The sequence below is a fragment of the Gouania willdenowi genome, chromosome 9, assembly GCF_900634775.1.
Source record: "Gouania willdenowi chromosome 9, fGouWil2.1, whole genome shotgun sequence".
In the NCBI taxonomy this organism is placed as follows: Eukaryota; Metazoa; Chordata; class Actinopteri; order Blenniiformes; family Gobiesocidae; genus Gouania; species Gouania willdenowi.
This window is the reverse complement of record NC_041052.1, coordinates 27,706,171-27,719,695: the sequence shown is the minus strand read 5'-3', so window position 1 is coordinate 27,719,695 and position 13,525 is coordinate 27,706,171. Positions and strand designations below refer to the sequence as shown.

The window sequence follows — 13,525 nt, the reverse complement described above, 5'->3', positions numbered from 1 at the left end:
CTTAAAGGTGCCTTAATAGAGGGCATTTTTGCAGTTAGTACAGACAGTTTGAAGTCTTTATTGTGAAGTTAGGATTCCGATGGCCTGGGGAATTAAAATATTGCTGGACTTAGCAGTTTTGTGTCTAATGGTGTGGAACATGTGTCAAACTCAATGCCCGGGGGCCAAATCCGGCCTTTTAGAGCATCAAATTCTGCCCGCAGGATAAAGTGGGAATTACAGAAAACATGAATCATCAACTTTGTCACTGTTTCATAGCTAACATATTCTGAACATTTAGCTCAATTTCCTAACATTTAGCTTATGTTTCCTTCATTTGATTTGTTTTATATCATTGTTAAAAATGTGTAAACATGATTAAAAAAAATCTAAATAAAGAAGTTAAATCTAAATCAAAATGTTCAATCTAAATATTAAACCTAAATCTAAATCTAAATTTGCTGAGAGTACCGGGATGCTGAATGTCATCTCAGTTTTGCCAGTGATGAAGACACCAAGACAGTTAACAGATCATCTGGACTGGTCACACTTCATCTATGGTCTAGTAAACCCAGCAGCATCTGAACCTGATGTGTGGGATGTCCACCACATTCTACTGGGGAACCATCAAGCTTTATGTTCCTCTGCTTCAGCAGCTTCAGACAGGAGGTCTCTCCAGTGAGTGGTGGGGATGGCATAGAAGCTCATTCATCATGTGGTCCTTTTATTTGGGAAGCGGTTCCACAGCAGGGGTTGTCAGAGTTTAGTTCAGGGGCCAAACCTGGACCAGTTTGATCTCAAGTGGTCCACAAATTTTTGGGCAATTTTAACATTATCACAATAAAAACTTCAAACTGTCTTTACTAACTGCAAAAATGCCCTCTATTAAGTCACCTCTAAGTTTGTCCAGGTATTTAACAACAACAACAACAACAACAACAACAATAATAATAATAATAACAATAATAATAATAATAATAATAATAATAATAATAATAATAATAATAATAATAATAATCAGTTTTTATTTAAATTTGCATTTATAATATTTAAATAATTACATCAAACACTGTATGATTCCATAAGGCAAATCAATATACAATATAAAAAGTGCAGTGTGATACCAGAGGGGTATTCCATAAAGCAGGTTATGTTCAAACTCTGAGTATGTTCAGGCTTAAATGAGGGAAACTCTGAGTATCCCATTCCTAAATGCGAGGTATGTTATTCTCTGAGTATGTTACCATGGCAACATTGAACTAAATAATAAATAAATAAATAAATAAATAAATAAATAAATAAATAAATAAATAAATAAATAAATCTCCAAACTGCTGTTTTTCAATGTTCAATTGTAAAAAGGAAAAGGAGGAAAGGACACACGACAATCGAAAAACGGGCCAATATTAGTTTGTTTTATGGTTGTTTAATTAAAACGGTAAAATGGTTTTCTTGTTTTTTGTTTTAAAAGGAGATGAAGAAAAAAACGTTCTTTTATTTTGGTTCACAGATGAATTTGGGATTATCCAATGATACCTAGACCGTGCTATGAAGTAGTATCACGTGTCACTGCTGAGGCAGTGTTGACGGAAGTCTCTGGTTAGCATTTAGCTATGGTGCGGGTGAAGTCGAGGTAAACACGTGTCTTTGTACACATCAGTGTTTGTGATCTTTGCTCATGAATACATGTTTACTACAGGTATTTACTGTGTGAAATTAACGTGACGGAGAGGAAATATCTACTGCAGCTTGATGACCGAGCAGTAGCAGCGGCGGTGAGGGAGGCAGTTGGCCGGATTCACGGGGATTACGGGGAGGCTCTGTGCAACATTAGGTTCTCTGGTAAGATGTGTAAGATATCATATCATTTGATTTATTGAATATGTATATTTTTTTAATCCCTTTATCTAAGCTTTGCCGACTAGATTGACTTAATACAGCCGCAGCAGCGTTGTTTCGTCATAATTGTATTGTATATAACTATTTCACTGTTAATTTATGTTTTCCTCAAGGGCGTAACGTTTGTTTGAATATCGGTGGGGGGGGGTTGAGATTTGGACGACCTCTTAATCAGTGTTGCCTGATCAGATTGACAGTTTCCAGGTCAGTCACATCCACCCATTCCAATAAGGCCGTGGCTATTCATACGGAAACGTACCACGTGACTTAAAGTACCGTCAGTTTTATTTGAGCTCATATTTATTTTTAGCTACCCCGCTAACCCTTTTATTTTAGCCCTAAACCTAACTCTAAACCAGGAAATATCCTAAGATGTTTATTTTTTTGTTTATGTATTTTTAACCGTAACCCTATCCCAAACCCAGGAAATACCCTAAAAGTGAATTTTTTTGTATATGTATTTTTAAAGGTGGAATTTGCCATGTTAAATATGTTATAATAAAAAAATATATATGACGAAAGCGGGATTTGAACCCACGGCAACAGAAGGAAACAGGTACAAGACACTTCATTCCAATAAAAACCAGCCCAAACCACAAATAACAACTGCACGTAAAAAGATGCACTTTTAAGCCATGTTGGCCTCATAAAACAAAAGAAAATTATACACATACAGAGCGCCCCTTTCCCCTCTTTTTTTTTTTCTCCTCACCGCATTTCACACAGGGGGCTGAAAGACCCACAACGACCTGGCCGCACAGCAGCTGATTGAGATTCCTAATACACAAAACCACGAACAACTAGTTTTTATTTCAATGAGCAAATGCCGTAGAATAAGTGGGCTGCAGTTACCAAAATCAGTCCCAGCACAAATAGGATAAGGTGACATAAAATCATCTTAGCTTGATACAGAATCAGCATCTTTCCATTAATTTGAACAATGTTGAGAGCTTGAAGATCTATTTACAGTCATTGGAGGCCAGGTCAGCTGGCTAATACATGGATGAATCAAACCTCCCCAACAACTGTCGGGGAGGTTTAAGTGGCGGACGTCAGTCCGTTTTTGGTCAGGCCAGAGCACACATCCACGAGGCTGGAAAAGAGCCGTAGTCCCATTCCTTCCTGTAAGATTTTTTGTATTTTCTCCTCTTCTGCATGATGCTAACTTAGCGAGGCCAAATTCAGATTCAAAGTGTTTATTGTCATGTGCACAGTAAAGAAACATGTATTCCCGTATAATGAAATTATACCCCCCCACATATTTTACACCTATGGTTTTCCTTGACATTTTCTGAAGTTTAGCTATCTGAGATTATACTACACAAGTATAAATGCAAAAATTAGTCAGTTATTATATATTCATTTGTTTGGAATTCCAAATTGGTTATGTGCAAAAACTGTCAATGCATCCAAGTTGTGTGAAATGTCTGCACAAGCACAATCGAGATTAATATTTTTTTCTACATTTTTTTATTGCAGATACGAGTGATTTAGTTTACCTCCAGGGGGCTATTTCAAGAAGTGGAACTAGTCCATGTAGGATACCGCACATGGTATTCTCATCAAAGCCAGCAAAACCACCTCTTCCGTATTGATTAGATAATATTGTTAATATTAATCAATTAGACCTTGTTTTTGACCTTGATCAAATGTTTATATTTTTTTAAAGAGAATATGGCCCTCATTGCAGCTCTGAGCTCTGGATATATTATCTGTTGTAAGTTGATGGCACCGCATGTGTGAAATGGGCCACCATCCCAGCCCTGCATTGGAATGTAACTTAAGGGTCTTTAACAAAGATGACATCAGACCCTATTACAATTACAAACCATAACATCTTATAGAGGCCTGTTTAATTCAGTGTTCTGGTGCAACAATTGTAAACCTCGTTTCTTGGCTAAAGTGGTTGGAGAAGCCTTGATCAGTTTCAAAACCCTTCGTGTTGTTGGTCATCCAACATTTGTTGTATATCAGGCACGCTGGGAAAATCTTCTCTGAGAAATAGCTGTGCAGCTGTTGCAATGTTACCAATGTTTTGGTTCCTGAATGATTTGCTTGTGGGACACTTGAAGAAAAACAACTTTCAAATTCTAATGTGTTGGTAGTCGACGTTGACCGATATGGGATTTTCAAAGGCTGATTTTAAAAAAATAAATAAAATAAAATCAGCCAATTGTGGAAGCCGATATTTGAGGCCGATACACTTTTTTCTTTAAATCACTTTGATTATGAAAGACAATTGAAACACATGATATAAATGTATATATTAGAAATTAAATTAAAGACACCAATAGAACTCTTAACATTTATTAAACTTTAATAATACCCGTACACAACCAAGTAAAACAAAAAGTACAAGACGGGTAAGTAGCAGTAAAGCACGTCGACAATATACAATGTGCAATGTGCAAGTAGTCGGTTTAAACTATTTCAAGCTTCTTTATTAAAGGGGACGAATTATGCAATTTTTCACCCATCTCCATTTGTTCTAAGAACCTCAAAAGCATAGTATTTGAGGTTTATTTTCCCAAACTCGCCTGTTTTCTAGAGTTTTAGGCAGCCCTCTGATAACTCACTTTCTGAGCAGTTCTGAATTCGGGCCGTTTTGGGGCTTACTTATGCATATTCATGAGTGGGTGTGTCTATAGACGCTCACTCACTTCATGTCTCGGTCTTTTACAGGGTGATCAGTGATCAACAAAGCAATTTTTATTTCTGCTATCCACACAATGTTACTGTTTTCAGCCAAAAAACTGCATATTACAGTAAAACACATGGCTATTTAAGCGACTATTGTTATTTTGAGTCCGTCTCAGCGCTTCAGGGTCCATGCAACGCAGCAGCAGATAGCAGATCAGCGATACAAAGCAATTGAACAGGTTCGCCAATGCGCCGAACCACAAGAGCGGAGTACACCTCCGCATGAACAAATAGTGCTTACACTACAGTGTACATTCACTGTGGAGGTGCGGCACCGGCAGCAGGAAAGTTCTGTATTTTGTTTTACCGGTAGCCATCACTCCTTTGCTAGCGAGAAAAACAATGACAGACTTTCTCAAAAGTTTTCATCAGGTTGGGGGTGGAATCCATGAGTGCGAAAGACTGTGCACCACCTCGATATGATACGCGATACAAAGTTCACAATAACGATTATCTCACGATGTGACGATACTGCAATTATCGATTTATTGGTCAGAAATCAATCTACGATAATCTATGACATGACAAGAAAAAAAAAAGATTAAGTGAAAAAATTTTTTTTTTAATTTTATACCTCTGAAAGACAATAAATTGAAAAGTGTCCTATGAACAGTGACACTATTTTAGTGCAACATTTCTGTAAATAAGTGTCAACATACCAATGTAAACAAATAAGTATCTCCATAGTGCTTTCTGTAAACAAAAAATAGGGTCTTTCTTACCAGTGACACCGTTGTAGTGCAATATTCCAGTAAACAAAATATTGGTTCCTTCAACAACTAGTGACAAAATTTCTGCGAAGATGTAGTTGCACATTTCAGTGAAAAAGCAGAAAAGGTTAAAAAAAAAAAAAAAAAAACGTTAAAAATTTTAAAAATAATCTCGTGTGAAAAAATATTGTGATATATCGCCGTATCGAGATATTGTCACACTCCTAGCTTTCATAGTCGAGGCCCAGCTGAACAGTCCCGACCATGATTCTGGAAAGGCAGTCGGCAACAAATTTGGACGTGCTGGATATCTGTGGTGAACTTGGAAACGTACGCTAGCTGTCACTGCTGATGTGCAGACCACGGCTTTGACACCTTGGAGATGGTGAGTGGTCAGTGGTTTGTGGTCCACAAACACTGTAAACACACGGCCCTCAAGCAAAAACCGGAAGTGTCAAACCACTAACCAAATGGCGAGCAGCTCACTGTCAAACGCGCTGTATTTGCGTTCTTTGGGTGTCAGTTGCTGACTAAAGAGGGCGAGTCAGGCGTCCGCCACCCACTGCTCATGTACGATGCAGACCACATAGTTTGTGGTGATGGCAATCTGTGCCTAGGGCGACGGATGTGCCAACACCATCACCTGTGCCAGCACAGTCTTGACCTCCACGAAAACTAGATCACTCTCTGCAGTCCAGCTAATGTCCTGGCTCAGGGATTTATCCTTCAGCGCTTCATACAAGGCCGCATGATATGAGGTGAAACGATGATAAAAGGTTGCCATACCAAGGAATTCTCTGAGAGCTTGTGCGGAATGGGGACGTGGAAAAGCCGCTACAGCCTTCACCTTCAACGTAAGGGGAGCCGCCCCATCCCTGGTGACGCGGTGTCCGAGGAACTCAATGGCAGACTCTCCAAAAACGCACTTCGCTGGGTTGATGATCAGCATTTGTTGGCCAAGCCTCATGAAGGGGGCCTGTAGGTGGGTGAGATGCTCCTCCTCGGAGGCGCTTGCGACGAGAATGTAGCCCAAGTAGACAAAAATTAATGACATGTCCCGGAAGACAGAGTCCATCAGCCGCCGAAAAAATTGTGCGGTGTTCTCAACCTGAGTACCTTCGGATGGACTCCATTTAACCTCTCCCTGAGGAGCAGTGAGCAGCCACGGTGTAGTGCCCAGGGAACAGTTACAATTTTAGTGACTGTCATATCACCTCGTATGACCTTTTACATGATCTGACGTGTTTGTGACCCAAAGCGATGCAGGGTAGGACAAAACAAATGATTATCACCTTAAATGCACTATTCCTGTGAGGGGGAGAATAAATTGACTTAGCAACTTAACACTCTGGTGTTTGAGACAGCTGATTAACTTTGCTGCTGATGTGATAAACACACACCTTGAAGCAGTGCTGAGACCGACTCACAATCACAATAGCCTCTTAAATAGCCATGTGTTTTACTGTAATGTGCATTTTTTTTTGACTGACAACAATAACAAGAGTGTGTGGATAGAAAAAGAAAATGCTTAGGTGATCACCCTTGCAAGAGTGAGGCATGGAGTCTGTCTACAGACTCATGAAAGTGTCATGAAATTGACTTTTCAGAGGGCTACAACTCCGGAAAACAGACATGTTTCGGAAAATAAACCTCAAATAGTTTGTTGTTGGAGTTTTTAGAACAAATGGAGATGGGTGAAAAATAGCATAATACTGGACCTTTAAATAAAGAAAAATTCAGCCATGACAGTATTTAGAAATGCTTGTTATTGTTTAACAAAATTGACATGCCCATGTTTTCTCTTTGTTTCTTTACAGTGAAGTATCTAAATGCACACACAGGAATCGTTTTTCTGCGTTTTTCCAAAAGGTTTTACAAACTTCTCTGGTCTGCATTGCCTTTTCTTACCTGTGTCAAAACACGTGGACAGACAATTCCATGTTTTCTTAAGTGTTTACATGTCGGAGGTAAGATGGTCTTTTAAAAAACTGCTCATAATATATAATAAATATACACTTAGATTTTTTTTTTGTGGTATTCTAATTTAATTTGTATATTTCAGGCACCATTCAAACATGCCAAAAGTTTCTAATCAAATACAACACCCAGCAGCTTCATCGAATGCTCCCTAATTGTAAAAATGAAGGTAAGACTTTGATAATACAGCTGAAACATTTTGACCACTTAGTTACAAGTGATTTAGACAGAACCTTCTTACCTCCTCCAATTTTGTTGTTAACAGAGGAAAAAGAACATGTGCGCAAAGCTATCATGAACTGTTCTCAAGCATGGGGAAGGAAGAAAGATGATGATGATGAAGTAAGGAGTGAGGAAGATGAAGAAGAGTGACTTCCCAAAATGCTGACAACTTAAACACCTCAGCCTGGTTTATTTTTTAGCAGTGGATTGATAGGAAAATTCCAACTTTTTTCAAACTATTTGGGAAAAAAAGTCAAATTTTGAGTTTGTAGAAATATGGGTTAGTATAACTGGTGAGTTCATTTGTTGGCAACACTCAATGAACAGCTGCTGTTTATGTTAAAGTATGTTTCAATTGTGTCTGAAATAACACTAGTCAGACATTTATTGTTTCAATAAAAAATTTAAATGAAAAAGATGTCTTTCCTTCTTTTAAAATGTGTTCTCTTAAAGACCATTCAAGCATGTTTAAATTTAAATATAGTATTCTGCCCTTACTAGGGTGTAGAGCTGATTTCTAGCTTGGCGCATAGCTAAACAGGTTCCTTAATAAACATCCAGGAGTCAGCAAGTACGTTTAAGATGTTTACTGTGGGAAGCACTGTGAAACTACAACACACAAATAAAATACAATGTTACATATTTGTAATGTATTTTGACTCTTTCTTTCACATAAACAAACACTGAGTCATTACTTATTATGTACAACACAAGTAAACATTGTGTGCTGAAATTATCATGTTAAGTTTGCATTGAGCTAATCACTAGATTAGCTCGCATTGAGCTAATCACTAGATATCTCTAGTGGTTAACTAGAGATATCTAGTGATTAGCTCAATGCTAACTTAACTTGGAAAATGCCATAGACTGGCTAACGCATTAACATCACTACCGTTTTTCAAAGTTTTCCACACAACTATGAACGTTTGCAGCAGACCATCTCAGGTAACAATTAACATAAAGTGTAAGCATTACTTACATATGCTCTTTAGGGTTCAGTGAAGAAAAAATGAAAGAATGAGGAGTAAAAACAACAGCTTGCTTCAAGGCCTGCTACTTTGGAAAATGAAACTACGGCAAGTCTACAAGGACAAAAAGCACAGTCAGTAAAATTCACACAACACTGATAGAGGGCAGCACACTCCCCATCTGGTAAAATGTTCTATGCCACTATGTCCCTTTGAGTAGCAGCACAATGTCGGCGGCGGGTATTGAATACACCCTGGGGGAGCCACCTTTAACGACTCTCACTTCCACTTTACGGACTGTTGTCTTGGCCCGGAAAGGTATTTGCCACGAGTCCTGTAGGCCATTCATTCAGTTTGACCTGGCTGTCCTTTAGAAGTACAATGTCTCCGATTTGTAGGCTAGGTTGGTCTGCTTGCCATTTCCTCCTTGGCTGGAGTGTTGTCAGGTATTCTTGACGCCATCACCTCCAAAATAAATCAGCAAGGCCTTGAACTTGCTTCCACTGACAGCGGTAGATATCCTTAAGGTCAAAGTCTCCTGAAGGTACAGACACATCGTCTACCTTAACAGGAGTAAGTATGTTGGGCATGTCTGGATCTGATGACACAGGAACTATTGGCTGTGCATTTATTATGTCAGTGACCTCTGCTATCAGTGTGACAAGAACTTCATGCGACAGACGAGGGGAATGCACATTGAGCAACATACCATCTAAAATACGCCGAGCAATCCCTATCATCCTTTTCCACACTCCCCCCATGTGGGAAGAGTGTGGAAGATTGAAGTCCCAAGTACAGCCTTGGTCTTTGAGATAAGACTGAAGCTCTGCATCTTTTGTTGTTATGCAAAGTTATTTGCATGCACCAACAAAATTCCTTCCTCGGTCTGAACGAAAGAGCTTTGCTGGATCCCTGATGGCAGTGAATCTTTGAAGCGCATTTATAAAACTTGATGTAGACAGAGAATCCACCACCTCCATATGAACCGCTCTTGTGACCAAACAAGTAAACATAACGGCCCAGCGTTTGCTTTCTGAGAGGCCTCCCCTAATGCGCCGTGCGACAGCTAATGGTCCAAATACATCCAATCCAACCTGTGTAAATGGAGGAGCTTGGATGAGCTGATCAGCAGGTAAGTTGGACATTTTTTGTTTTTCCATGCTTCCTCTTAACCACCTGCAGGTGACACACTTGTATATGATACTCAATACCAGTCTTTTTCCTCCCAGAATCCACAGCCCGGCAGACCTAATGGCCCCTTCAGTGATGTGCGACACGTTCATGGTAATGCTGCACCAACAATGTAGCAATGTGGTTGTTCTTAGGGATGATTATCGACTATTTCTCCTCCCAAGAGATTTCAGCTCATGACATGCGACTGCCAATCCTCAGCACGCCATCAGTATCCAGGGTGGGATCGAGCTTCCTGGGAGGACTGGGATTTGAAACAATGTCACATTTGGACAGACTCTTGATTTTCTCTTTAAAAGCCTATTGCTGTATGGTTTGGAATAGGTTCTGACTTTCTGAATAAACTTGGCTATTCCATGTGTGAGTAGCTTCCAGCTGGAAAAGCGTTCAAATCTTTGTGAACCAAGTGGAGCTTCAGAAGCTTTTGTAGCAAAAGTTGTAATCAGTGGGCGCACATCGACATCAGAGTCTGGTTCAACAAGCTCTATAGGCTCTGGCTGGATAGACGTAGTTCCATCGACTGTTTTGAGAAAGGAGGGTCCTGATAACCAAATTGTTTCTCCCAAAAGCGCCGCTGGTACTGGTCGTGTACCATGATCTGCAGGATTGTGGTCCGCGCTGACAAAGTGCCACTGTTCTGGATGTAATGACTTCCGGATTCGTGTGACCCTGTTGGCGACATACACATAGAACCTCCGGTTGGTGTTGTGGATATAGCTCAAGACAACTCTAGAGTCAGTGTAGAACTTCACTGAGTGGATTTCAACATCTAGCTTGTCCACTACCAAGTTGGCTATCTCAACTGCGAGCAAGGCCGCACAAAGCTCCAGACGGTGCATAGTATGGGAGTGATGTGGTGCTAACTTGGATTTCCCCATGCAGAATCCAACATGGCTGTGTCCCTCTTCGTCGCATGCTCTGAGGTAAGCCACCACAGAGATGGCCGCAGTGGACACGTCAGAAAAGACATATAGTTCCCTGTGTTGTGTGGAGAACAAGGAAAGGTAGGTATGGTCTTGGAATGTGAAGTTGCTCGAGTGCTTTGAGTGAGTTTTTCCAAGACCTCCACTGTGTCTCCTTTTCATCCGGTATTTGAGCATCCCATCCATATTGTTCGGTGCACAGCTCTCTGACTAGAGCCTTGCCTTGTACCGTTACTGGAGCCACAAACGCCAAGAGATCAAATATGTTGTTGACTGTAGAGAGAATACCCCTGCGGGTAAATGGCTTCTCCTCTCAAGAGACAAAGAAGTTAAAGCTGTCGGTTTGAAGGTGCCAATTGAGACCTAAGCTCCTCTGCAGGGGTAAAGGATCCACCCCTAGCTCCAGGTCTTTCAGCTCTTTAGTGCGTTCCTTGAGTGGGAACGCTGCCATCACTCCATTATGGTTTGAAGCTACTTTGTGCAGTCAAATGTTTGACTCGGCTAACATCTCTTTGGTCCTTTTCAAGACATGGATAGCGTCATCGTCGTTGGAGAATGAGGTAAGTCTGTCATCAACATAAAAGTTTCTTAGAACAAATTGTTTTGCCTCTGTGCCATATTCTTCTTGACCTTGCAGAGCAGCTCTTCTCAAGCCGTAAATGGCAACAGCGGGAGAAGGGCTATTGCCAAATATGTGTACGGTCATGCGGTACTCTGTGATCTTTTTGGCAGGGTCATTGTCCTCGAACCAGAGGAAACGTAGGAAATTGCGGTGTTCCTTACAGACTTTGAAGCAGTAGAACATTTGTTCTATATCAGCTGCCACCGCCAACAGGTTCCTTACGAAAGTGAATGAGAACTCCCAAGAGTGTATAGTTTAGGTCAGGTCCACTCAACAGGATGTTGTTGAGGGAGACTCCATCATGTTTAACGCTGGAATCAAACACTGCTCGTACCTGGCCTAGTTTGTGCGGATGATAAACTCCAAAAATATTGGTAGGAAACAACACTCGTCCTCCACTGAGTGGTGGGGCTAGTTCCGCATGACCTGCTTCAAAGATCTTGCGCATGAAAGCAACCATATGTTCCTTCATGTCTGGCTTTTTCCTGAACACGCGGCGTAAGGTCGAAAGACGCTTGACTGCTTGTTTCCTATTGTTAAGAACTTTGCGCCTTGGCTCTCTGAAGGGTAGCGGTGCCACCCAACTGTTTGAGTTGTCCATGAAGACCTCTCTGTCCATTATTTCCAGAATGGCTTTATCTTCCACAGACATGGCAGGCTTGTCATCGTGTGGTGTGCACTGGAAGACTCCTTCACCAAGACCGTCTTTTTCTTCAAACAGGTCTGTCCTGTCGTCCACCTTTGGAAAATGATGGTGATGCACTGGAGTATCAAACATCTCTCTGATGTGGAGACTGTTGGTGTAAGGATCAAACAGAGATGTACGCCCGTTACTCAGCACGTTGGTTCAGTAGACATTAGCACGATCTGGTTTGTGAGCTCTCCCAAGACAGACAACTCCTACAATCACCCAGCCCAAGTCGAGACGCTGGGTGTAGGGAGCATCGTGGGGTCCACTGCATTGTTCTCGAACCTTGTGTGCCCGTAGTATGTCTCGACCAAACAGGATAAGGATGGCTGCAGAGGGATCTAGACCTGGGATCTTGTTTACGACCCGCTTGAGGTGTGAATAGTGTCTGGTGATCTCAGGCGTGGGAAATTCCGACTTGTCATCTGGGAGCATGTCACATTCGATTAGACCTTGACAGCTCTATCTCTCTTGCTTGCTGGATAAACTCTGACGAGGCAGATTTTGGAGCATGATCTTAACCTGACTGTAGTTCCACATATGTCGGTGCATGCTCGTTCCTCTTGCTCCCCGCCTTGACCTCTTGTGGCTGCAGAGATCTCTGTTATCCACGGAGCCGGTCCTGGATGTAGTGCAGTAAGAAGACGGTCACTCTTGCATTCTCTGCACTGAACATTTTTTCCACAGTCTTTAGCTAGGTGAGATATGCTTTCCGCTCATCCAAGGATGTGCTCCTAAAACCACGAAACTTACCGAGGGGGTGTGGTTTGTTGTGAAGTGGACACTGTTTGTCTGGGTCAGCCATCCTTTTTTCTGAGGGACTGTCGGGGCTGCTGTTCGAGTCTATCGAGACGTCTGTCTTTTTGACAGAGATGGGCGTCTTAACATTGTGTTTGTAGAAATACTCTGCTTTTCCCATGCTCAAACCACCAGACAAAGCTTGGGTCACTGAATGTTCTGGCTTGATCACAAACAAACTTTGCGAAGAAGGAGAAAGGTGGGTAAGATATCCGGTGGTTTTCCTTGTAACGAGACGCTAGAGAGACCCACTTGTCCTGCAGGGAGTAAGGCAGCTTTTGGACAATTGGAGTGATGCCACGAGATGTGTCCAGGTAATTGAGACCAGGTAAAAATCCATCTGCCCTGGCAGCTTCAAGCTCTAACAGAATGTCTCCCAGCTCTCTCAACCTTTGATTGTCTCGGTTTGAGATTTTTGGAAAATCATCAACCTTCTTGAGGAGTGCATTTTCTATTGCTTCCGGTGAGCCATAGCAGTCTTCCAACCTCTGACATACAATGCTAATTGCCTGCTCCTGTTCTGTGGAACTGCAGAAAGACACCTTCCAGGCTCAATAATCTTCAGGATGATCGTCGAATCTTAGCAGCCCGGAGCTTATCATCTCCCAACGTATTAAATACTTGGCCAGATCTGTTGTAGATGATGAACTGGGCTCCTTGGTTCTAGAAGCAGCACTTGTATTTGGCTGAGGAAGTCGATAGCTACCGCTGAATAGTCTTGTATTGTGTGGCTGCGTTCTTTGGCTGGAAGTGTCTTTGGGTGGAACTACACACAAATAAAATACAATGTTACATATTTGTATGCTCTTTAGGGTTCAGTGAAGAAAAAATGAAGAATGAAGAGTAAA

At 41.3% G+C, this 13,525-nt stretch overlaps 1 protein-coding gene across 1 annotated transcript; it reads left to right on the top strand.

Annotated features, from left to right (window-relative positions):
* Positions 1-1,514: 1,514 nt before the first annotated feature.
* pop5 (POP5 homolog, ribonuclease P/MRP subunit) lies at positions 1,515-8,101 on the top strand. Its single transcript, XM_028457433.1, has 5 exons — positions 1,515-1,612; positions 1,679-1,821; positions 7,106-7,255; positions 7,351-7,434; positions 7,531-8,101. Exons 1-5 carry the CDS (start codon positions 1,593-1,595, stop codon positions 7,635-7,637), a joined length of 504 nt encoding a protein of 167 aa, XP_028313234.1. The 5' UTR covers positions 1,515-1,592; the 3' UTR covers positions 7,638-8,101.
* Positions 8,102-13,525: the final 5,424 nt, after the last annotated feature.

Coding starts and splice junctions, on each gene's coding strand:
- pop5 (XM_028457433.1), top strand. CDS start 1,593: ATGGTGCGGGTGAAGTCGAG. Junction 1,822..7,105: donor GTGCAACATTAGGTTCTCTG/GTAAGATGTGTA, acceptor GTTTCTTTACAG/TGAAGTATCTAAATGCACAC. Junction 7,435..7,530: donor CCCTAATTGTAAAAATGAAG/GTAAGACTTTGA, acceptor TGTTGTTAACAG/AGGAAAAAGAACATGTGCGC.